Raw genomic sequence first — 26941 nt, forward strand, 5'->3', positions numbered from 1 at the left:
CTTCACTTCTCTCCACACAAAAGCACTGATTTGACATTGGTGTTAAAAAATGGAACTACTTAAACATGATTTACCTGTTAGAAACCACAACAGAAACTCCTACAATGAATAAAAACATCTAAGTTTACTTGAGCCTGCAGTGACCATTCCTACATTACAACAATGACTACACTTAAAGTACTTCATTGGCTGTAAAGTGCCGTGGGATGTCCTGAGGTCGTGAAAGGCGCAATATAAATGCAAGTCTTTTTTATTTGGATGCCTACTGGTGCGATCTGAGGATGCTGCTGAATTTTAACAATGCAGCGACCACGATACAAGAGCCATTTATAAATAGTTGTGAGTACATGTTGCATGTTTTATTGTAGCTCATAAATTTGTATCAAACCGCTCAAAATTGATAAGATGTTGACATTGTAATACATTCTGAGTTATACTCTGCAGTAACAATAGTCATCACAAAGCATGGAGGACATCAAAGGTCTTTCATTTCATGAGAAGATTCTTCGTTGAACTTGGGCTTTGGGTCCGTTCCCTTAAACATGCCATCAGAGCACAACTTCTGCTTGCATCGCATATTTGTTTGCGAAGCTTGAGAACTTTATTTTCCTTAGCTCAGTTGTGTTGATTTTGAAATCTTTCCATCCTGGCACAATGATCTCCATTTAATACTGAAGCTCATGTTGTGCCATTTGCATCCGTCCCACTGTTACTAGAAAAGGCCCAACCAATCAGAAAATTGCAAAAGATGTGTTATGCCAAATTAGAAAAACAAACTCGTAATTATTAAAAATGCCGGAGGCGGATAACTGCCCTGTTGACAGGCCTCCGCATCCATAAGATATTGAATTGCAGTAAGAATCAAAGTCTCGCACCAGTTGCGCTGGCAGCAAGTGATAGTCCACAGAAAATGATGATCTGGAGTATCGATGGTTTGAGACTATCAGCATCTTTTCACTATTGTCTGCCTCCTTGGCAAAGGACCAGTGCATGTTCCTTATGGTCCTCTCAACTCAATATGCCAAACAACTGCAAATGATTTTGCAGAATCTTCCATGTGGCTGTCTTGAGAGAAGCTTCTAGCCAGATCTTTGTGAAACAGGATTGAAATTCTCTTTTTTTTGAAGGACTTCACTTGATTCTGAGAGCGAATGTTTTTAGCGGCTAGTAAGCAGCGTGCAATAGTAATTTTATGTTCCACAGCTGCTGTTATTTAATTGTTTCTTGTCCCTTGTGTTTTACTCGTGTGTGCTACCCTATAGTGCACTACTATTGGAAATGAGTTCCTCAAACCAGAATGAAAAGCTGCCGCAGACTGAAAGGCCTGGCTTTCTAAAAGACACTTTTTTTTTTCCCTCTCGGGTTTCAAGGTTGTAAATCTAGTTTATTTGGGCCTGTTGCATTTTGATAGGACCAGCCAAGCCTCACGTTTGCCTGGTCATGACAGGAAAGTCAGAGAGAATGGTACACGACTGTCGGCATTTTTTTTTATCAGCAGTCATGTCGTAAAATGAAGTCATTAATATTTAAGTAACGTATTTAAAAATAAATGGAGTTTGATTTTTCTCCCCCTCTTGGCTGATTTTCTCTGCAACTTGCTTTCTTTCCCCCTCCAGTTCACTGCAGTAAAGCTGCAGAGCTTTGCCTTGATTTCATTCATGCGACTGAGATTCCTTCCACTCCACTGAATTGGGAAAAAAGACTTTAGTCTGTAATTAATCTCACCTAGTCTAGGGTCTCGGTGTATGTTGCAAGTGTGGCATTCATCATATCGCCATTTCATTTTTCTGGCTCAGTAGTTTCATTGTAGTCTTTAGTAGTGGCCCCTCGCTTACTAAACACGTCAGATCGTACAGAGGTCTTGCCAGTTCATTGCAGGAGAAAGGAAGTGTTTTGGCTTTACTTTTGTAAACCTTTCTAATGATTTTTTTTTTCTGACTCCAATCTGTTTGTTTGTGACAGAAGGGGACTGAAGGGTTTTAAACTTGTCTCTTACCAGTATGATTAGTAGGGTGGAACTAGACTTCTAATATATGCAACACACTGGCTTTCCCTATAATATGCTGTAATATTTCATGTGATGGTGTCTTTTATGTCTAACTATCAAAGAACCAAATGCAAATAACAAATTGTGCCAAAGGGAGTGAAAATACAAACCGCATAGTGAAATGTGGAAAACACATCAAAAGAAATGATCTGAAATGGAAAATTATATATATTCCAAATTAGAGTAGCTGACTGGATGGTGTCTTATAGGATTCTAACACAGAATGGGTTCAGATGACTGGGGTATTGCTGGAATTCTTCAACAGGCCTGCAGCCTTGCACCTTATTTTTAAGTCCAAACCATTTTGATTTCATTTGCCCTTCCAAAAAGAAGTCTTTTCCTATTTGTAGAGTTGATTTCTTTCCATCGACTTGAGTTCAAACAAGGCAAATTGCAAGCCAGATTTCAGAAGACTTGACCCTAACTCATCTGTTTTCTAGATTGTAAGCAAGAAAGTGGGATGATGTTAAAATCCCATTGTGATGGCATTGGGAGCTGATGTTATTTTGGTATTTCCAATGTTATTTCCAATGATAGGAAGAGTGGTGAGACATTGTGGTAGAGTCGGTGATTGGGCGACCTTGCTGTAATTTCCACATGAATTACTGATTTTTGTTCCCATGAGAAAATGGCTACTTCCTTAAAAAGGTGGGCCAGGAGAAGGGGAGGGAAATGAATCACTCTGTCCACAATTAGAAATAGACAAAAAAATCTTGGCTCCATAGTACTTTGTAAGTAGCAGCCCTGTCTGACTTTCCAAATTGTTCTCATCTCTTGGCTACACACTCTAGTTGGTTATTGACATCATATAATATTTTTGCGATTGGTTACAGTCTTTATCACTGGTACAGCCACCTCAGTCTTGGTGCTGGGCTTTTGGAAATAGCATCCACCAGAACAGACCCCATCATTTGGATGAATCTTGCTCATTTAGACAAAACTCGTACTTTGAAAATGGATAAAAATTCTAATAAAGTGGAAAGAGACAGATTACTACCTTGTACTTCTTACTTGCAAGAATTGTCTCCCCATCTTGTACTTGTCTGTGTTTGACCTCACGAGATAGAAAGAAATAAATTTTAAAAACTGCCCAATATGATGTCATGGCTTCCAACCCTAGACATCCCCTGCTGTTATGAGTTTCTCAGTGGGGTCAGCAGCCAAGGATATGGAGTTATCCATGGCTTCTTAAGAACTGTCTTCCCTCCCCACCCCACTGCCTCCCATGTTTCTTCTCCTTCTGAAAAATTGCACCATGCACTGCCGAAAGATGAACGCATCATGGCTGCTTCCTGTATATAATGTTTCTGTGGTCAGATATCATCTGAATATTTACTTGCGTGCAAACCCTTTCTGTTCCTGTAGGATATGGTGGTCGCTATTGGGATCCCAGCTGCCCACATGGGTGCCATCTTTGCAGCAAGTCACTTGATGGAATCCTGTCACCCAGTGAAAGCTCTGCGTGCTGTCCAGCTAATGCTTCATTTCCACCAGAAAAGTGACAAAGGTGTTGTCCCTTGCAAGTGTAGCATTTGTCAGTTGTTTGATACATTCTGTGAACTACAGATTGCTTGATGTGGCAGGTCCCGCCCTATCCCCTGCAGTGTCTTCAAAGGATCTGGTAGCATGAAGGCTTCATTTTTGTTGGAAGTGAAGTTCTTGTTCCAGATGTTGTCTTCAGGTCATGGTGCAGCAGATGGTACAATTCTATGGCAACCTGTCTTGTGGAACAGAGGTGGTGAAAACTGACCTCTTCTGACATGTCTAGGTAGGTGCAGAATGATCCATATATGTGGGTCCTGGGGTAGTGACGGATGTGGACAAAATTCTTCAGGTGTCATTGTGCCTGCATTTGGTGGCCCCTTATGAACTTGTCTTCCTCACCCAAGTCATGTGGTGCTATGAGAGCCTCCAATGAATTCTCATCCTTACTATTTTGTGTGGTGCTATTTATTCTTGTCTGTCTGTGCTACTTATTGAAGGATAGTATAGGAGCAAAAAAAAAGGATTAAAAATGGAAGATTACATACCAAAACCAACTAATGTATGGAACAAAATACTGAAAAACATATTTACCAATGCAACTCAAACAATCTCCCTTTACGACACCAACTTTTGCAGACAGGTCATAGGACTTCTGATACTGGAATGGTTCCAGGACTGAAGGACTTCAGTCACGGGGATAGATTGGAGAAGCTGGGGTTGTTCTCCTTAGAGCAGAGAAGGTTTAGGGGAGATTTGATAGAAGTGTTCAAAATCATGAAGGGTCCAGACAGAGTAGATAGAGAGAAACTGTTCCCATTGGCTGAAGGGTCAAGAACCAGAGGATACAGATATAAGGTAATTGGCAAAAGAACCAAAGGCGACATGAGGAAAAACTTCTTTACGCAGTGAGTGGTTATGATCTGGAATGCACTGCTAGAGGGGGTGGTGGAAGCAGATTCAATTGTGGTTTTCAAAAGGGAATTGGATGAGTACTTGAAAGGAAAAAATTTGCAGGGCTACAGGGAAAGGACAGGGGAGTGGGACCAGCTGGATTGCTCTTGCAGTGAGCTGGCATGGGCTCGATGGGCTGAAAGGCCTCCTTCTGTGCTGCAACCATTCTACGATTCTAAGTGATTACAGGATTTTCTGGAATTTTTAGGGATTGCATTCTACGATTACTCCATGAAAATCACAATTCAGTGGGCTTGGTCCTGATTTTCCTTCCGCTCACTCTGCCTCCTGTTGTATATTAAAACTATTTGTTATTTTAGTGCAGAAATGCTAACTGAACTTGCTGTTTAGAATTCAAACTCTGCTGCTTCACAGCAGGTGCCCAACAGTCCAATCAATTGTACATGACTAAATGAATGTTCCTCCTGCTTAATGATGTGACAGAACTTTTGTTTATGTCTGAAGACACTGACGGTCTAGCGGGGAAGAGAGGGGAAATGAAATAATTAAAGTATATTGTTTGATCACTAGTAAAGGAAGCACGACGGTTTCTGTGCAAATATTCAATCTGGTCTTTCTCTCCACTCTTGCCCCCTCCCCCGGGCACTTGTGTATTTGCAGCAGCTTTTAACTGTTTCAGTTTCAGTGCCACTTTTCTGCACTAAATCCATATGAGGTTGGCTTCCTATGAAGTGGTGGGAGTGGGGGAAGGATTACATAGAATGTACAGCACAGAAACAGGCCATTCGGCCCAACAGATCATGCTGTTACTTATGCTTCACACAAGCCTTCACACACATTCTCTTTCCTCATCCCCAGACTTTGCAATGAGATGATGGTGCTACTGTGTTGCATGGCCTAAGACCTGCAGAAATTGCACATCAGAATCGGTGTCATTGCACGCGTGTTTTAAAAAGAACAAAATGACTTGTGGGAAATGTTATTTTTTTCCGAAAACAATAATTTATTTCTTTGATATTTTCAAATAAGTTTTGCTAAACATAATATGCCTTTAATGGGAATTCATTGATATTTCTTGTTGAGATAAGAGTACTGTTTTGAGAAGCAATGTGATAAGGCTGACCTAACAATAGCCAAGCCTCTTCTGATAAATGTACCAGTTCCAAAGGAGACCTTATCTCCATGAGAAATACAGCCTATAAATAGATTGAAAATCCTGAAGGTGAAATTGTGGGCTCACTCTTAGGATTTCTAAATCCATTAGACTATCCAGGTCATCTTGCATGTGTCCAAAGCACTGTGCGAGTTAACAGTAGTTTGCAATGACTCTTTGCATGACAGATTCATGCCATCCATGCGGTTAATGTGATTGACGGAGGCGTGCTCTACAACTTGTAATTAAACAAAGACAAGATTGCAAATTGGAATCAGTTAGCCTGTATTGCCGTCATCTCATAGGATGTACCAGTATTATCGAGGCTGTCTTCACGGATCAATATATGGAGAGTCTTCAACAAAACCAGGGGTGGGAGAGGAGAGTAATGCCTACTGTACAGTGTTTGCCACAGGTTCTTAGAATCCGTTCATCAGATTGACTGGTTAGTGATACATTAATTTAATTTTTTTTAAAATCATAACAGATGGTCATTAATCCTTTGAAAATTCAGCAAATGATGTGATAGACATGTTGATGTCCCGAGGTTAGAGTGCAGCCTCACTTGCAGGCCAGTGGGCATAGATTATACTATTTTATTTTTTTCCAGATAATTTCTCTGTGGTCCCATCTAACGCAGCAGTGATGTTCCTTTTTGTCACCAGTCTCACTTCGGACGATGCCTGACACAAATCTTAGTACGTTGATGGAAATGACATTATAAAATGTCAGAAAAATGCAGCTGTCTCAAGCTTTTTACATGCCTGAGACTGGCAGCCTGATAAGGCGTTGGAGATGGCATGTTGGGAGCAACAACTTGCAGCTTCTTCCAAAGTAGCTAAATATCGTATGTTTTAGTAATACCGTTAAAGGTGACATTTTGCCTCAAAAATGATAGTCACTGTTTTCCAAACCTGCAATTCATTGTGTGCAGCTCTTTGATATGTTTCTATGCTATGTTAAGGTGCTCTATGGATTAATTTTTTTCAATGATGGCATAGCATGTTGGTGCCCTAGTGCTTTGTGCCACAACATAGCTTTGAGCTTGTGATAACCCATGCTATAAATTTCCAATCTTCACTGTCCCACTCAGGGAAGACATCGAGTGGAGTCACCTTTTTGCATTGGCTACTTCCAAACACCATCTGAGGATTGTTCCTCAGATGTATTGGCCCTGGGTAAGGGTTGCTTGTCTTCTTCCCTGGCTGGGAAATGGTGTCTGGAAGAATGTGAAATGGAGGAAATACAAAACAGCTTGGCATAAAAGAAAAATGGTGTTTGTAACAGTGATGGAAACCTATTTTCATACTAAGTGTAATTGCTGATGAAGTTACCAATTTCCCGAGAGAGCCAGACACCGAGAGAAAAATCTATCTGCTCGTGCTATAGCAACCTGAAAAATGTACCAGAAAATAAAAGAAATGTGAAATCGAAGATCCTGCTGTTTTTCAGCGAGAACCAAAATTGTTTCTTTGCCCTCCTAAAAATAATGAAACATCTTGGACTACGTTGCTAACAATACTATTGTGTAAGACTGCAGAGCTTTCAATAGATCTTTAATACCTTCTGGCAATGCAATGTCTAAAGGCATTGTGTTGTAAATAGAAAGAACTTACATTTATATAGCGCCTTTCATGACCACAGAGCGGTCCCAAAGCACTTTACAGCCAATTAACCACTTTTGAAGTTTGGTCACTGTTGTAATGTAGGAAACGCGGCAGCCAATTTGTGCGCAGGTCCCACAAACAACAAGATAATGACGAGATAATCTGTTTTAGTGGTGTTGTTTGAGGGACAAATATTGTCCAGGACACCGGGAGAGCTGCTCTTCTTTGAATAGTGCTATGGGATCTATTACGTCCACCTGAGAGGGCAGACGGAACCTCGGTTCAATGTCTTATCTGAAAGACGGCAGCTCCGATAGCGCAGCATTCCCTCTGTACTGCGTTGAGGTGTCAGTCTAGATTATGTGCTCAAGTCTCTGGGACTTGACCCCACAACCTTCTGACTCAGAGGTGAAAGGGCTCCCCACTGAGCCACAGCTGACACTAGGCCATAATTGATTTGTGGCGTGATGATTCCGTCACTAGTGCAAGTAATTTTAGCTCAGCCTAACAGCTGTGACAAATCCCTCAATTTTCTACCATTACTTTGCGTAGCACAGTTTCCTACCCAAATACTGGAATGTTGCATGACAAATCCTGGAAGCAGTGAATTTGCCAATTTCTGAGCGGGTCTGAGGGATAAGAAATCCTTTGCCCTAGTCATCACATCAACAACCATATCTGACTATTCAGTACAATTTGATTTTGAAAAGCAACATAACAATGTCAGAAAACGGCCCCTTCACCCCCATTACCTGGGCTTGAATCCAGCTCGGACTGGTGGGATGATAGTCTGAGAACGGCTTGGGGTAGTCAAAGTGCAAAACTGGCTAAAATTCAGCATAATTTGGAAAAGACTGAATTTGAGCAGCAATGCGGGTAGCAGGTGTGCAAAATGGAAATTCACATTAATGTAATAGCTGGCACTAATCTGAAATTGGGTGAAGACACGTTGGCCTGGAAATTGCTCATAAAATAACGGCAAGACTAACAGGGCTCACTGTTATTTCAGGACAAATGGAAGAGCAAGTTCCGGCAGTGCAGTTAAACACAGTAATCCGCAAATTGCTCTACCATTTGCCCTGCTTGTTTGAAAGCTGCATGGGAAGAACAGCTCATCGGCTGAATGAATGGACCAGCATGAACTTGCTGCACTGCCCAGCTGAAAACAAACTAATTTCTCCATTTTAAAAAAAAAGGTACGCTGGTTTTTTAGGTCTAAATGAACTTTTAACGATGTGGTAAGTTTTAATGACTGCCAAACAACCTCTCTGACACTGAAAATTAGCTTTAAAAATGTGGACTCTCATTACTTCTGATTTTAATTGTTGGACATTTGTAAAAAAAAAAGTAAAAATTAACATTTTTTAAAAACTTTTTCTGCCTGACACTTTTACCGTTGTCTTTTGATTCGATATTTCTTGCCCTCTCTTTATCTCGCTTTCTCTAACTGATTTTACATTGAATTGACCGTTGTAGCTTACACTTCCTGGTTCAGAATCTGTACGGATGCCTCAAGCTGATTAGTTGAGGGGAAAGAGCCGAGCTCTCGTAGCTCACATAAGCCTGGGAAAGGGCGCTGCACTTTTTTGTAGCTCACCACTGAAGCAAGTTGGCGCCCAGAAGCCCGCAAATAGTTTGTGGGTGAGTTTATAACCAACGAATGGCGGGCGAGGTTTGTTCGCCGCTCAATGCAATTTCTGCGCCAATGTTAGGAAGAGTAGAGGGAGCTTTACCCTGTAGCTAACTCATAGGAATGATGAATTGTGGCACTGATGTCCTTCATCTTTTTGAAGTGTAAAATTCACAGCTAAATATGCAGATACACAGCAGGGAATTGCCAGATACAATATTTATCCAACATTCAAAAATAATTAAATAACACACTTGGGACTTTGCTCGAGCTTTATGACATTTGAAACCAATGTTGGATAAATATCATATTCAGTGGGTCACAGATGCACCATATTTTCTGTTTATCCCATGAAAATATTAATGTTGGATTTGACAAAAAGTCTTACAATGTTAATAAAAAATACAGGCGGACTTGCTGTGGGTGCTGTTGATGAAATGGTGTAATGATGTCACAACAGGATCCCTGGAGAATTCATGGTCTTCTCCTTGCCTAAAACAAACTGCTGATTATAATCCTTATCCAGCACATCAAACAAAGCTAATATGTTGCACACCCGGCAAGGTAGGAAGAGATAGACCGAGTAATTAGAGACCAGTCAGTCTAACCTCAGTGGTGGGCAAATTATTGAAATCGATTCTGAGGGAGAGCATAAATCGTCATTTAGAAAGGCACAGGTTAATCAAGGACAGTCAGCATGGATTTGTTAAGGGAAGGTTGTGTCTGACTAACTTGATGAATTTTTTGAGCTGGTAACAAGGCGGGTTGATGAGGGTAACGCGTTTGATGTAATGTTAGCAATTTTAGCAATGCTTTTGACAAGGTCCCACATGGCAGACTGGTCGAAATAATAAAAGCCCATGGGATCCAAGGGATAGTGGCTAGTTGGATCCAAAATTGGCTCAGTAGCAGGAAGCAAAGGGTAATGGTTGACGGGTGTTTTTGTGACAGGAAGGCTGTTTCCAGTGGGGCCCCCCAAGGCTCAGTACTAGGTCCCTTGCTTTTTGTGGTATATATTAATGATTTGGACTTGAATGTGGAGGGCTTGATCAAGAAGTTTGCAGATGATGCAAAAATTGGCCGTGTGGAAAACTGTAGACTGCAGGAAGACATCAATGGACTGGTCAGGTGGGCAGAAAAGTGGCAAATGGAATTCAATCCCGAGAAGTGTGAGGTAATGCATTGGGGAGGGCAAACAAGGCAAGGGAGTACACAATAAATGGGAGGATACTGAGAGGTGTAGAGGAAGAAAGGGACCTTGGAGTGCATGCCCACAGATCCCTGAAGGTAGCAGGACAGGTAGAGAAGGTGGTTAAAAAGGCATACGGGATACTTTCCTTCATTAGTCGTGGCATAGAATATAAGAGCAGGGAGGTTATGCTAGAACTGTATAAAACATTAGTTAGGCCACAGCTTGTGTACTGCATACAGTTCTGGTCACCACATTACAGGAAAGATGTGATTGCACCAGAGAGGGTACAGGAGAGGTTTACGAGGACGTTGCCAGGGCTGGAGAATTTTAGCTATGAGAAAGAATTGGATAAGCTGGAGTTGTTTTCTTTGGAACAAAGGAGGCTGCGGGGAGATTTAATTGAGGTATATAAAATTATGATGGGTCTAGATAGAGTGGATAGGGAGGACCTATTTCTCTTAGCAGAGGGATCAGTGATCAGGGGGCATAGATTTAAAGTAATTGATGGAAGGGTTAGAGGGGAGCTGAGGAGAAATGTTTTCACCCAGAGGATGGTGGGGGTCTGGAACTCACTGCCTGAAAGGGTGGGTTAGAGGTAGAAACCCTCAACTCGTATAAAAAGTACTTGGACGTGCACTTGAAGTGCCGTAACCCACAGGGCTACGGACCAAGTGCTGGAAAGTGGGATAAAGCTGGGTAGCTCTTTTTCGGCCGGCATGGACACGATGGGCCGAATGGCCTCCTTCTGTGCCGTAACCTTCAATGATTCTATGATACCTCTTGGAGCTGCTAAACTGCATATGGTAAACAGCCTTGCGTGATGATCTTTGCTGCAATGTTTGGGCTTGAATATTTAATGTGTTCTATGATGTCTGTTTAAGGATCAAAAGTAACTCAGTGAAAATTGTTGCTGATGGGTGTTAACCAAATGGACTGAACAGTCTGGCTGATGGTCTAAATAAATAAATAATATACACTGCGAGAGTTCGTGCTGCTGCAGATATAATCTCTGTGGCAATGTAGACGTGCCCAAATAGTCAACATGCTGACCTTTGAGTGGAGTTTTCAGAGGAAACTATTCAAGGAGCTTTGTCGCCAAAAAAAAATCTCCCCAATGCAATGATAGTGAGACATTTCAAAAATGTTTGGATGCCTGGCTGCGCCTCACATCTGCTATAAGGCTGGATGTTGAAGTGTCAGGCGCTGTAGTGACTTGGTCTGAACACAGCATCATTTACTATCCTCATAGTTTTCACTGTTGCTCAAACATTTTAACAGGCATTTTGTCACTGAACTCACTGCTGCCTGTATAGTGTATGTTTTTCAAGGAGTATCAAGAAAATGTATCTTTTTAGCTGAACAAAAACAAATGCTAGTTAGGCTATGTTTAGAACACTATTACTCTGGTACAGAAATCACTTCAGATGGACAGTAATACGTCTGTGATGAAAGTCAGTGCTGTTGTGCTTCATATTCTAAAAATCTTTCATATGAATTTTTCAGTAGGCCAAGTGTTGTGAATTTAAAATGAAACTCTGTTGCTGAAAGGAACTCATTTGTCTTTGGGCCCAAGAATAGGGCAAATGCACACACTGTGCAGAGTTTAGCTATTGGTATCAGGACGTAGGGGGGAGAGGTGAGGTACCGGCCAGCCAGTCTCTTGGAGAGATTGCATGTTAATTGCAAAAACACTTTTTTTTTCCCCCATGTCTGTGAAAAATTGGACATATGAACAGCTTGCTGATGCATAATGCTCACTTGGGAGATGGCAGAGGATCAAACTATTTGATATGCAAGTCAAAAGTTGGATTCAAAAGTTCCCTCGTTTCAACCATGTATTTCCTCATAACCTACATTAGGACCATCAAAGACTCCGCTAAGTAAGCTTCTGTGAAGGATCCTAAGATTTAGAACATTTTGTTATTTTGAGGCAGTTTAAAGTCAAACATTGTGAAGCTGTTGGTCTGTGTATTCTTTTGCTTTGGTGTAATCTTGATTCTCGAATAATTTCAGCCCAACCTGTACGTTCTGACAGGATGATGTTTTTCCACCTTTTGGAGAGGTCAGGGGTGGATGATGGGTAACCTGGGTGGGTGGAGATGAAAATGGTTTGATATCTTGGTCAAACAACCGCTCAACACAAATAGGGTAAATGGCTGTTTTCCTTCCACTTCTTAAATTCTCAACATTCTATAACCACTACGTCAACAGCTAAAGACTATAATCTCAACTGCGTTTGGTATTTATATTCTGCACTACTCATATGGTCTCCTGAGTGATGAGAGGTGGTTAGTGGTATAATCAGAAATGCAAGAAAAGCTAATTATGTGACATCACTGAGTGTCACCCGCCTTTTATTACATCTTTATCTGATATATTGTGAGCTGTGTGTACGATGCCGTCAACCAGGTAACATTTTCACAAAAGTCTCTGTGATCCTTATGCTCTAAAAGTTGTATTTGCTCCACTCGTATTCTAAATAAAATCACAAGTTAGCTCTCCCAATGGTTCAGTTGGTAAAGTCAGCGTATAACTGAATCATACAGACCATAAGCATCCCAAGTTTGATTCCTGGTACTTGCTAAGCCAGCTGATCTCTAATTGCCTCGGCATCCCTGGGCTAGGCAGAGGGGAAAATTGGCCTGAGTTCCCATTTCTGATTGCCGTTCATTGTCCACTACCCATTGTCCACACATGCCCACATTCACACTCACCCCACTCACTCATTCTCGGGATTGGGACCACCCCTATTTGAGTAGCCTTCTAACACTCTCAAAGTGTACATATGAATATTGACTACCTGAATGTAGCTGGTGCCAGTGGAACTGTACCCTAGCTAGAGTAACTGCCTTAGGAGGGGAGAAAACTGCAATGCTCAGACTCAAAAAGCAATAGTAATTTTACTTGAAATTGGTTGTTAAATAACTAATTGACCTCCCATCTCCCATGAGGATTTTCCTTATTGTATAAAAACAGCTTAAAATTCACATGCAAATAGGGTTGAGATGGGGGAATCCTTTTATGTTTCCTCCAATGTGCAGACAATGTTAAGTGAACATGAGGATGACTTCAGCTTTGCTACAGAGTATGTTTGTATTCGTTATTTTATTCATATGAAAAGCCACATCGCATTTAACTCCTGTGGATGAGGGGAGCAGATTGGCACCAAAGATGCAAATAGAATCAGTTCAGGCACGTTATTTTGTTTTTATGAGACCAGTTTTTATTCCAATATTCAAATTATACCCAAGTATGCCAGCAAATGCACTCAAATTGGCAGGAAACCCATGCAATAATGCCAGCAAAATCTGGTGTATTCACATAAATGGGGCCAGTGTTACAAAGTTGCAGGTGCAAGACTAGTTGACACACACTGATTGGTGCCCATTAACTTTTATTTTGATGTAACTGAAGCTTACTTCCTCTTCCCCTTTTCATTTTTTAAGCCTATTTCTCCCCCCCCATCCCCCAACTTTCTGTTTCCATTTCTTTTGGGTTTCCTACACAATGCATTGTTCAGATATATCTAGACTCTAAGGTAAGTTAAGCAAGCATTGCCCTGGCTTCTGAAAATGCTTCCTTATAATCAGCCACCAAAAGATATGTAAAAGTGCTAAAGACTTGGCTTACTTTGATTTCCCCCTCTTCCGTCCCCCCCCCTCCCTCCTCCCTCCATCCCTCGTGATGTTTACTAGTGAGATTTCAAGCTCACTTGTGTGTTGAATCATTGGTATCATATCCTATCAGTGGCTCAGAGAAAGTAATATTTGCTTTGGAATTTTCTGGCAGTGGAGACCTTTTGACCAGGTAGCTGAGTTGCAGGATTATCCAAGGGCTCAGACCTTCAACTTAAAAGTTTCAATTAGAATTTGAATTTTTAAACCTTTTACAGTTACTTCGACTTAAATGGCTAGTGATTTTAAACTTGCTTCCATTTTCAGTTTTTGGTATGGGAGTGTGATCGATGCCCACTGGAGATGGGAGTGACACACCTTTTCAAAGCTCACCCAGTGGTCAAAACACTAGTGAGAGGAGACCAATACAATGCCTCAGCATAATTGCTTTCTTTGTATAATAACAATAGCATTTAAAAAAAAAACTTGTCTGAGCTAATGGTAACAAAAAACTAGATGCTCCAGACTACAGTCTACATTTAATTTTTTTTCTGGAGTAAATATTGAGTTTGGTACTGTCTCCCAGTTCCTGTTTGGAACATTCATATTGACGGAATGTTAAACTTGTAGCTGTGACACAATAAGATGGCGACAGTAGCATTAACACTGTACAGGAAAACTCTGATCATTGCAAACAGTTCCATCAAAAACCTCTAATTATATTACAAGTAAAAATCTTGGTGACACTGCACTCTTTCCTGCCACGTGCAGCTCTTTGTACATTAATTTACGCAAGAACTGAGGGAGCCCACAAATAATATGTTTTTTCCACTTTGTATCCGGTGACAGTACTATAATTTAGAGCTGACAAACACATGAGTCACTTGCAAAAACATTTTCTGCACGGCTCAGCTTTTCTATACAATGGATGTGAGGGGGAATGGTGCACTGGAATGTTATGCTTGGATCTGAGCATTACTTGGATTAGGTATGTGTTGATCTGGGCTCAGTTTTAACTTCCTACATTGCTTGTGTGATGCCAAATGAGCTTCCTGGGCTAGATTTCCAATTCAGATGTAGAGCTGAGAAGCAAAATAAAATGGTCACGTTAACTTCCTTCGATAGGACCTGCCAAACACTGCACTCAATGAATTTTCAGACACTCACCCAGCCCTCAGTAGTAAACAGCCACTTGAGTGTAGATTGTTTGGTATATTTTAAAGGTAATATTCTACTATTTTGTATGAAAGACTACTCTGTTCTAGCCTAGAGCACCACCCATTCCCTTCTTTTATACTTTTAACAATGTCCTTTTACCTTTGAAGATCCAACACAGACCAACAGCTTTGCTCACTTAGTAGCATTTTCCATTCTGTTCAAGCCCCATAACGCAGGCTGGCAATCTAGTGTGATTCTGAAAGAATGAGGTATTGTTAGAGGACTCTTCTTGGAAATGTTAAACTGAACTTGCATTTTGCATGTTTTGTGGTTCAGATGAGATTTAAGAATCTAGTTACGCTATTTGAGAAAAAAAACTTCACCCCATGAGCCAGTAAGCTGTCCCAGAACCCTGGTGAACATTCCCCTCAATAAATACCACTAAAAAAACATTTCCATCCTCAATGATGGCGGAGCCCAGGACTTGAGTACAAAAGACGAGGCTGAAGTTTTTGCATCCACCTTCAACCAGAAGTGCCAAGTGGTTGATCCATCTCAGCCTCTTCCTGAGGATATTAGAACAAGAGTAGTCCATTCAGGCCTTCGGGCCTTCAGGCATTCAAGTAACTGTGATTTTTGATCTTTCAGTCAATTTCCAATCTATTCCCAAGATTTACCCTGAATCCCCAAAGCTGTGAGCTTAACTAAAGACTTTTATGTGGAAGATTGCCAAATGCTTTTTGAAATTCTAGATACAATAGGGTTTTCCACAGTCCACTTGGGTTGTCTTGGTCCCCAGTATCTGCCTTTTCCTGATCTCTGATTCACGTTTGTCTCTGAGTTTCTGTGCCCATGCTCACCTCTTAACTCCTCTCTGCTCTTGTCTGGGATTCATTTTTCTTCCCACCCATCTAGTTCAAATGATTCTCATTGATGAAGTCTTATTATTCCTACTTGTTTTAAGTGCAGTTATCGATCTTGTACTATTCCTTTTTGTTTGAAAATCTTGCCAATTTCTTATGAAAGTAGCATTATTTTCACACTAGGTTGTCAGTCATTCACTTACACCCTCAATCTTACAGGAGAACATTACTTTGCACCTCCTTTGTGTTTTGAGGTGATCCTCATGTATGTGTTTTCTAAGACCCCTAACTGGGCCTAATGCTCGCCTGGCTGCTTCACAGACCTTGACCCATTTACCAAACCTGTACTATCCACTCCTCCTTGATAATCCCCTCACTTTTTCCTACCTAAGGTCCTGTAACTTCCTCTCTAAACCAAAATTCTTTAGTTTTTCATCAAAGACAATTTTCACATCTATTATACTCCGCTTTCTCAATCATAATTATCCTACAGTAATCACACCTTATAGTATTCATCTTAATTATACTTCTGCAGGCTGCTCATTTTTTGTTTTTCCCTCTCTTAGGTGCCCTTTATAATTCTTCTTCTCTTAGTTGACCCCTTTTTCCTTATTGTTTGTTTAAATCTATTTTACAATATTCAAGATTAGAAATTTGCCAAAATTTGTGTTGGCCAGAAAGCCTGTTCACTGTGCTTATGAAGTGCAATGTACATTTCAGGAGTCAGATTAATTAAGCAGTGGTTTGGTGTCCTGTCATGCTGTGCGAGGAAGTGGAGGGATGTAGGTTGCTCTGTGAAGGGGCACACCTTCATGTACCATATAGCCTCCTCCTATGCTGTGCTTTCTACTTCCAAATCTTGGGCCATGCTATTGAGGGTGGTTCTGACAGGAAACTAGACACATCCCCACATGGAGGGGTGGGAATCTACTGAGCCATCTTGAGCTGCTCTTGTGTGCTGGGAGCAGATTGCTTGATTGCTCTTTTAGATGAGCATCTAAGGCTGCCTAAGCGGTTTTTTAAAAAAAATCATGGACACTAATGCTCAAAGGTACAAAGAGGGGACAGGAGAGAATCTCACCATAGTCATTCCGAGCATCTCATAATGGATGGTTATGAGGAATGTTGGTTTGGGAGCATGTCAACTGACTTTGCGCTCAGCAGCAGAGGTGTTAATACCAGGTGGGCAGAGTCTGTGGTATAATTTAAAAGGAAAACGTACATGCATAAAATCTTTGAAACATTTTTTAAAAGTTATTTTTAAACTAACTTTTCTGTTCCTTTAATTGTAGCCATGAGCCGCAGGGTTGTACGTCAGAGCAAGTTTCGCCATGTCTTTGGGCAGGCAATGAAAGCCGACCAATGTTATGAAGACATAAGAGTGTCCAAAGTGACGTGGGACAGCTCCTTCTGTGCAGTTAATCCCAAGTTTGTGGCCATCATTGTGGAATCTGGTGGAGGAGGTGCCTTCTTGGTCCTGCAGCTGGCCAAAGTAAGTCTTGTTAAATGGCTGGATCGTGTTCACTGTCTTGTATTTGCTTTAGGGGTTGGGGGAAATCCTGAATGAGGGATGAAAATTATTTGTACAATGTTTAAATACTGTAAAACTTTTCACGCTTGCTTTGGTTAAACCAAATCCCTGATCTATATTAACTTTTTGAATTCTGTCTGACATTGGGTTGTGTAGTGAATTCCTTTGTTCAAAATCCCACAACTTCAATTTAAATGTTACTACCAAAATAAATCTGTTTCCTTGTGTATCAACTATTCCACTGGATGTGCCACTGTTAAACAGAGAATGCGAGAAGTGTGGTAGAGAATTACAAGGGGTAATTTTATGAAATGACAATCCTGGCACGGAGCCTCACCTACCAGGAGCACATATTGGGAATCGGATGTGTGTCCCTCACAGCTTCCTGTCCCTTAAAATTGGCAAGAATGGATTCTTATAAAATTGCTGCTATGAGATAGTGTTGACAACAGGAACTGCAACATTATTGTTGCAATGTGAATCTATCAGCATGGTAATTTTAATAAAAAAATCTATTGCTTACCCTGAATTTGAAGGGCTGGCAATGAGTTGGATCATTTAAGCAGTGAATCATTTTCAGAGAAAAACAGGTCCCTAATTTAACTGAACAAGACTAGTGTTGGGATTGTGTAACTATATCCATCTGTACTGAGAAAAACTGCACCTTTCATCAGGTTTTAGAGAACTGGGCATTTAAAAGAGCTGGGATGGTTGCTGAGCTCATCTCCGCAGGAACCACTGTTGGAAATTGCTTTCTTGTTCTTGACAAGAAATATTGTTGTGTGAAATATAAAATTATGCTAAATGATGTTCTTAGTTTAATTTGTCTAATAAAACTAATTTGTGCTTGAACTGGAATAATTGGATGAGATTATGTGGGACCTTGGACTGTAATAGAAGCACAGTATGAGTTTATCTCCAATGAATTAGTGAGTGAATTGATGGGGCATACTGATAGCAAGTGGTAAACTTGTGCCACTAATGTGCAGTCTGGCTGTTATTGCCAATGGGATTTTATATTGCTGTATAAGCAAATGGAGCATAAATATCTGTAAAGCTCATTAGCACTATCACACACTTTGCTTAAACCAGCATTTTACTATGTGACCTTTTGTCCATCACTCCAGTGGTGGTTACTTAGATTCAGCGGCTGCTTTACCTTAGAGACCGGTCTACTTCTGAAGATGATCAACTAAAGAGATTGTATGTCTTGCAGAAGTGTGCTGCAAAGCAAAAAATTCATGGTTATCATTGAGCTTACATTTTTGAACTAGTGATTTCTTAATTTTCAAAAACCATTTCAAAGTAGTGAGTTAGATCACAAATGTTATTAAATGACAGCAGAAGCAATGGCTACTGCCATTCAACAAGCCCCCCTCATTTAGTCCAGTAGAGTTGACACAGATCCCTTTATTTGATTTAGGCAACACTTAATGTGTTGCCAATGATAGCAGTTGTTTGAGATTATCTGCAATTCAGCGTCAAAAAACTGCAGCTGTTTTATTAGAAAATATAGTCAATGAGTTGCTTATATTGTAAATGTAAATATGATGGTCTCACCCTTGTGTGGATCAGGCAGCTGACATGGGTTCAATTCTACTTCCCATTCATCAGAAATGCACCTCTGCCCCAATCATGACTTTGGGTTTGAATCACATCTCTGGTGGTTTCAGTAGCTCTGCAATGATTACAGTAGTCATGTGATTGCATGTCTCATTAACATAATGGTTCAATTGGTATGTGTTTTCATCACTTCATGTAATTCTCATCTACCCCAAGAAAATGAAAATTGTAAACAATTTTACAACACCAAGTTATAGTCCAGCAATTTTATTTTAAATTCACAAGCTTTCGGAGGCTTCCCCCTTCGTCAGGTGAACGATGTGAAATGAAATCCTCGAAATGAAATCGCATTTATAATTCACAGAACAATGCTTGGTGAGTACAGACAGTTTTTTCAACTGCCCGTTGCCAAGGCAATCAGTGTGCAGACAGACAGGTGTGAATTCACAGCTTGTGAATTTAAAATAAAATTGCTGGACTATAACTTGGTGTTGTAAAATTGTTTACAATTGTCAACCCCAGTCCATCACCGGCATCTCCACATCAAGAAAATGAAAGGTATTGCACAAGTCACTGGCAAATGTGTCATTGGGGGAAAAGCAGGTAGGATCGGGCACTTGGTGGTACACTGTTACTGCACCTCATTGTGCCATGAAGTGGTGCAATTCAACTTTGTGCTTGTTGAGCTCCCAGTGCCAGCTAACTTGTTGGGCAGTGGCACGTTTGTAAAATTCAGGATGGAAAGGAAATCCGAGGAAGAATCATCCATGGTCTCCTGGAGATTTTTTGATTACCATAGGGAGACTGGGAGGGATTTCCTAGAGTTTTTCCTTCAGTTGGCCAGGGGTCTTTTTCCTCTGCTGTTTTGCATCTCCCCGCGTGTGGCAGTATCACTAGAGGTCGGGGAGGGTGGTGGGTGACCCTGCCTCATATCATGGAGGGAATGAACAATGATTGACCTGATTGACCAGCTTCTCCTGATGCTCACTTTCTCTAGGGCCCTGTATTGGCTTCTTGCTTGTACCAGCTCAGAATAGCCCCTTTTTAGGCAGTTTTTCTGGGCATCAACAGTACCTGCTCCTTGATCCGAACAGAAATGGAACATATTGTTCATGTTTGCAATTGCATGGTTTGACTGTGTTCAGGAAATTAATTCTAGATGGAGGAATTCATTGCCAGCATAATCCCAGTTTTTATACTTTATGTACGGTATAATATCCATACTTACCATGTTGGTATGCACCAGAAATGCCAATATCTACTTCAAAACAGAAAAACTGTTTAAAACCGTGGCAGCTGGTATTCCTTTTGTAAATTTCTGAATTAAATTTTAATTTCCTCATAAGCTTAAAATGTATTTTAATGTCATTTATTCCCATGTCTGAGTCGGTCTGGACCCCTTTCTCTGCTCTAATCATAGATTCCTTTGGCTAGTCACTCAGAGGCACTGGGTGCCACTTGACAGACCATTCCTTTCTGATATCCCCCCCCTTCCCCACACTCCCCTCTGCAAAACTCTAAAAACGATTGTGTTTAACTCCAGTAGCCTTCTGTATTATCTATTTATTAAGAAAGGCATATTGTTCAAACATTGAGTATTGAAGGTCGCCATCAAGGAACTAGCTGAGAGGAGTTATTGACCCACATAATGTAACAGAACTACATCAGGCTCCATGGACCCTATAACCTAGGTCTTTTGATCGACATTATTAATGGGTTAACGCTTGAGTTAAAATAGTGCCAATCGGAATGACCAGACCCATCTCTGATCTACGGTGCTTCAGTTATCTTGTTTTAATTTTAGTAACTCCTTTAAAAAGTTCTCCTCGATGAGTGGTACTCCTAATGGCCCAGGAGCCACTTGAGGCTCCCTTCCTCCTCAAATGTAGCCCTCTGCTGCTTCCTTGCATCTCTGGACCTCAATTCACAGCCTGCCAGCTCTGGCATGCTGACGGAGCCAGGATTGAGGGGGGAAGGGAAAATAATGGATCAAAAGGAGGAAAAAACTTGTTTTAAAAAAAAAATCACACAGAATTGTGTTACAGTTGGTTTGTGATTGTGGGCCTTCAACACATTGCTGCTCAGGATTGTGATCCCCAACAACAAATTCCTGAGCACCACTGCCCTAAATAATCACTTAAGAAAAATCTGAGAATCAACAACAAAACAAGAACAAAACCAAAGGGATGCCAAGCCTGATTGTAACAATCTCACACAATTTTTCCCTCTTGATTGCTATTGTCAACCTTTCCTATCCCTCGTTTACAAGTAAATGAATACCAAAAATTCGTAGGCGTTCCAGCAGCTTACCTCATTACTCATGGAACATCTATGGACCTAACAGCTGTGATGCCTGAAAATGTTGTGTTAATGCCCAATTTTATTCGGCCTGCGAATCTATCCTGGAAATTCTCTGAAGCTTCATTGCCGCAGGCACCAGATGGACACCGTGCTGCATATTGAAAGACGAATAGTCGAACCTACATTAAGTTGCAATTATTGTAGTATTTATATGGGGAGGTGCAAAATCTTAAAGTGCCAGCCCTGCAATACACAAAGGTATCTCCATTTGGCTAATTGAGGAGTGTTATTGCATTGCCATGGGGAACCCTAAATGATCACATGTGGAATTCAGTTATCTTTACGCTGTATTTGAAGCATAATGTTTGATGCAAGACTAATATTTATTGCAAAAGCAGACAGAATATCTTGACTGTACAATTAGAGAGTAGCAATGCAAATGCATACGGTATGAATTAGGAACAGATTAGAGCAAAGGGTCTATTGCATCATCCCTGTTGCAGTCAATCAATGCACAGGAATGAATGCTTTGTAGGAATTCAAATCTACAAACAGCTCATTTAAACAGAGAAAAATGATATTACAGTCGGTTAACGCAATCTTTTGATCATCTGAAAAGGTTTGTGATACATTACTCACGCTATGCCTGGAAAATTTGCTATTTAAATGACTGCAAGCCAGAAATTTCTCTCTCCAAGCACGGAGGAGTGATGTCAATTATTGATCTGTCGTTAGAAACATGAATTGTAGCTCCCCTGATGACTCGTTTGCTGAAAGCAATATGTAACTCAGCCATTCAGTCCTGAAATTCCAGTCTGTGCTGTGATAGCTGATCTCAGTCAGGTGGCAACAGGGACACTACAGTTATCGTCCATACTTCTGTTTTATGGAAGTGAGAATTGGCCGGGTTTTTCACTCCAGATTGCTATTCATTAACCTTACTGGAAAGTGCTCCTCTATGGATTTTGGGTGAAGACAAGTTCGGACTTCACTGTGATGCTCTTTACAGCCTGCCAGTCTACACTGTCTAGGCTATTGCATAAAGAATGTTCACTTTTTTTTGTGCAATGATCGGGTGACTGGCACCTATGGATCTGTAATTCAGGGTGAAGTATGAGCCAGCACCTTCAGGGGAGGAGTGGGACTTTTGGGGACGAGGAGAGACGAATGAGAGCTTGGCACAATCTTTACAATTTAATATGAACATTTTTCAAGGGTTTATGTAACGTGGTCTCTATACCAAAGTTTATATTTTAAATTTCAGCTCTATTCCTCCCCAAATCACCACAACTGTCTTCATTGTAAAAACTACATTGGACATGGAGTTCCAGCCCTATCTTGGACTTGCCTTAGTTTAGAATCTATTGTTACGGTAACATTTTGGGCTGTTCCGAGCAGATACCTTCGTTATTCAATTTCTTTCCTTCTTTGACATTGACTTTCTGTCCAGTCAGGAACACTTTTATATTGTCAGATCTCTCTCTATACCCTAGGTTTTCCCCAAATTCCATGAGCATCTCATGGGTTCTCCTGAAGTCATCAGATTTCTGGTTACATTTGCTATCTATTTAATATATTTTAAAAAAACATTTTCAGCAATGAACTGTTTTCCTTGGGTAGCTGACAATATCTTTTGGATGTTAGGATGAGGGGCCCCTGGGAATATGTCATTTTGTGCAGGAAGAGCCCAAGAATGTGTCGGTGTTTTCGGGAGGTCGCGGGGAGTGTGTCGGTGTTTTCGGGAGGTCGCGGGGAGTGTGTCGGTGTTTTCGGGAGGTCGCGGGGGAGTGTGTCGGTGTTTTCGGGAGGTCGCGGGGAGTGTGTCGGTGTTTTCGGGAGATCCCGGGGAGTGTGTCGGTGTTTTCGGGAGATCCCGGGGAGTGTGTCGGTGTTTTCGGGAGGTCGCGGGGAGTGTGTCGGTGTTTTCGGGAGGTCGCGGGGAGTGTGTCGGTGTTTTCGGGAGGTCGCGGGGGAGTGTGTCGGTGTTTTCGGGAGGTCGCGGGGAGTGTGTCTGTGTTTTCGGGAGGTCGCGGGGAGTGTGTCTGTGTTTTCGGGAGGTCGCGGGGAGTGTGTCTGTGTTTTCGGGAGGTCGCGGGGAGTGTGTCTGTGTTTTCGGGAGGTCGCGGGGAGTGTGTCTGTGTTTTCGGGAGGTCGCGGGGAGTGTGTCTGTGTTTTCGGGAGGTCGCGGGGGAGTGTGTCGGTGTTTTCGGGAGGTCGCGGGGGAGCGTGTCGGTGTTTTCGGGAGGTCGCGGGGGAGCGTGTCGGTGTTTTCGGGAGGTCGCGGGGAGCGTGTCGGTGTTTTCGGGAGGTCGCGGGGAGCGTGTCGGTGTTTTCGGGAGGTCGCGGGGAGCGTGTCGGTGTTTTCGGGAGGTCGCGGGGAGCGTGTCGGTGTTTTCGGGAGGTCGCGGGGAGCGTGTCGGTGTTTTCGGGAGGTCGCGGGGAGCGTGTCGGTGTTTTCGGGAGGTCGCGGGGAGCGTGTCTGTGTTTTCGGGAGGTCGCGGGGGAGCGTGTCTGTGTTTGCGGGAGGTCGCGGGGAGCGTGTCGGTGTTTGCGGGAGGTCGTGGGGAGCGTGTCGGTGTTTTCGGGAGGTCGCGGGGGAGCGTGTCGGTGTTTTCGGGAGGTCGCGGGGAGTGTGTCGGTGTTTTCGGGAGGTCGCGGGGAGCGTGTCGGTGTTTTCGGGAGGTCGCGGGGAGCGTGTCGGTATTTTCGGGAGGTCCCGGGGAGTGTGTCAGAATTTGTAGGCACCCCCCCACCCCACTCAGTGGCGAAAAGTTTGATAACCACACTACAAACTGTGGTGTAAGTGTTTGCCTGCTGTGGCAATATACAGAATTCACCATGGTGTATATTAGCTTTGTTCAAGAGTTTACAGGCTGGGTTTGAATTGGTTGCTTAATATGTTTTAATTTTCCTTTGTTCCACAATAAATAAGATATGAATTTTAAAAAAAGAAAAAGAGGCAAAATAACGTGTAATAGAATGAGGCTCTGAACACTCGCATTGCCTAGGTGGATGATTCATACAGTTTGCCTGTGAATTGCCCTTGTTGCCTGTGTTAATGCATGGAAATCTGCCAGAGTCTCACATCTTTCCTGTATTCCTGTGCACTTACTCTAGAGATTGCTTTTCCATTTCTTGGCAGTCAGTGTTAGAACGTTTTACTACAAACAGCTTTTGCCAAAATCTGGTAGCTTCTAACTGCAGCCTTGATGCTTCGGGCTGGATATTAATATTCTGTTGCTATGGAGATTGGCAAAGGATTGCTTCTATGTTTGGTACAGAGAATGGTGTATTCAGAAATGGCCTGGGTTGGACTCTAAATGGTGCTGGCAGTTGAGACTCTGTATTTTTGCTTTTAGTGAACTGTATCTAATTTTGTCCAAGGGATTGGTATGGAATCTCAAAGGTTTTGGATTTTAATTTGCATGTTATTTGATGTCATAATCCAATTGTTATGGAAATTGTCATTATGGAAATTATCAATTTGTTTTCTTTTCATGTCCATTTTTCCCTGCCTGTGTGATATCATTATGGAACTTGGCTTATCATAATTGTACAAGGTTATGGTACATTAACAAATCAGTAACTACATTTTTATGCTTGTAGTGCAGATGCCGTGGTTTCCAATGGGCAGCCACAAATGTACCACCATTTTAATGTACATCATTGCTCATGTAGTAAAATTAGTTACCACAATTCATCAGGATAACCACCATGCTAGAGAGCAGTTCCCTATCATGACTTCTCTTTGTTTTAATAGTTAAATGAATCTAGCTTTAGATTTTGTAAAACGGTTTGCAAAACAGCAATCCAGAATTGGAAAGGTTGCTTGCAGGAGATGGGAGCTGCAGGGCATTAACATACTGGCACACTGCACCATGAAGGGGACAGAGGTGTTTCTCTGGCTATGATTTCCACATGGCAAGTTCCTGATTATAACCAGGCTGCGTAAATGTCTCTCTACCACCTGCTGAACTGGTAAATGCTGCCCGGTGTGAAGAGACCATAAAGACGGGCACGAAATGATTACAGGTGGAGCTTCAATCACTGGGGTTTTTCCAGTTTGTTTTCATTTCTAACATTTAGGCTGAAAATCAGTTCAAATGTGCGTTTCAGGGCATATGTTGCACTCGATTCAACAGCTCATGTGAATAGATGGTAATTGAAGGTCACAGTGAAACTTGACAGAGCCAAGGAGCAAACATTTTACTCAATGCTTTCAGTTTATTATTTATTATTTTATATTTTCACTTCATCGCCTGGAGCTACCAACTCCTGCTGGAGACTGTTGATGTGTGACCCTAGACATTGGGGTAGATTTTGACTTTTGGGCGGCTGATCGGCGGAGCGCGCTGGTCGGCTGCTCATTCCGGCGGTGATGAGGCCCCCGTCCGTTTGAGGCTGCAGCCTCATTTAAATTTGGCAGGTGAGCTGCAGGGCGCCAAACAGGCCTCCTGACGTATTGAAGACGGGAAATTAAATTACAGTTGGGATTGAGGTCGCGATTGCGAAGCACTGGATTCCCGAGGCGGAAGCGGCCTAGGTTATTTCTTCTCTGGGGCCCACAAAAATAATTGAGTACTTCTCGAGGGCTTCTTCTCTTCCCTCGCACATGGAACTGATTGGAGCATGCACTGAGCAGGTTCCGACCAGTTCCTTCCTAAAATGGCAATCGGGGTCCCATTTATGTCATAGGATGCTGATTGCCATATTAAAAGAGTCCTATAGCCTGAAACAGGCCGCAGCTTTGGACATCTGGTGGTAGGCCCTTTTTAAAATGGAGCCGGTTGCATCGCTGGTGTTACCGGGGCAGTAAGGCTACTGACCCCATTTTGGGGCCATTAAAGCCAGACGAGGGCAGTCAAGGTCAACTCCCATGGCTATCTGACCGTGAGGGATGCTCCTATTAAACTCATGTTTACCTCTCACTAAAATTAGCAAATGTTGGAAAAAATGTACCCCATATGTCAATTTTAGCTCACTTAATGACATTCAACGTCATTTAATATAATTTGTAGATGTTAAACGTCCAATGTTTAGGAACATGTGAAAAGGTCATTCAGCCCATCGAAGTTCATTCCTCTAATCCCTGCCTAACTAATTTTAGCAACTAACTACATTTGGAACACGTCTAATGTATTTATCTTTACTATACTGTCTGGCAAATGATTTCATATCCAGTCATTTAAATATTTTATTTACCTCAGTGGGGTTAAACACTTTGGCTGTCAAATTTCACTATCTCCAATCCTGGCAGATATGCCAAGATCCTGCCTGGCAGTGCTTTCCAGCGCTGACCTCACCAGAGTTTGTGGGACCAGTGGGAGGGGACCCCCTTTTGTAAAGGACCGGCAGTTACCTGTGCCACTGGTGCATTTAAGGTGCCCGCCAGACTACAAAGTAGCAGCCACTGAACTTTCCAGCAGTGTGGTTTGGCAGGCATCTAGAGTGCACCAGTGGCACAGATACGTGCTTGATCTCTGGGGTTCTGGCCTGAACCCCCCTCCCCCCTGCCGATGGGGCCCACATGTACCCTTCTAGAGGTTAGTACACCTCACCTCACTAGGTTTATTGGCCTCCAACCTTATGCCAGATCCCACTATGGTTGGGAAGTGGGAACTCTGAGTCAGGAGTCCCATCCCCTTTGTGTCACTGGCCCTGTAAAGGATCTACAAATCAAAATGGGAATTCCCAATGTCAGTGGGGACCTCACGTATCTGGGATCTGGCCTGTTTCTTGCCCTTCCACTGCATTCCTGCCTCAGTTGTGGCAGAAGTACACAGGAAGGGTTGAACAATTTTGGTCGTCTTCTTTCTACATTGTAGAATTTGAGCATCTTAATTAATCTTCATAGCTCACCTCCTTTACTGTTGGAAGGATTAGCC

At 42.0% G+C, this 26941-nt stretch overlaps 1 protein-coding gene across 3 annotated transcripts in view; it reads left to right on the forward strand.

The window, feature by feature from the left end:
• The window catches only part of LOC137344962 (coronin-6-like), a 212250-nt gene that overhangs the window by 33916 nt on the left and 151393 nt on the right, over window positions 1-26941 (forward strand). For all 3 annotated transcript variants that reach the window (XM_068008264.1, XM_068008265.1, XM_068008263.1), the window contains exon 2: window positions 16954-17153. In XM_068008264.1, coding sequence (XP_067864365.1) covers window positions 16956-17153 — 198 coding nt within the window. In that variant the 5' untranslated portion in view covers window positions 16954-16955. The remainder of the gene's footprint in view (window positions 1-16953; window positions 17154-26941) is intronic.

This window comes from Heptranchias perlo, chromosome 28, assembly GCF_035084215.1.
Source record: "Heptranchias perlo isolate sHepPer1 chromosome 28, sHepPer1.hap1, whole genome shotgun sequence".
NCBI lineage: Eukaryota > Metazoa > Chordata > Chondrichthyes > Hexanchiformes > Hexanchidae > Heptranchias > Heptranchias perlo.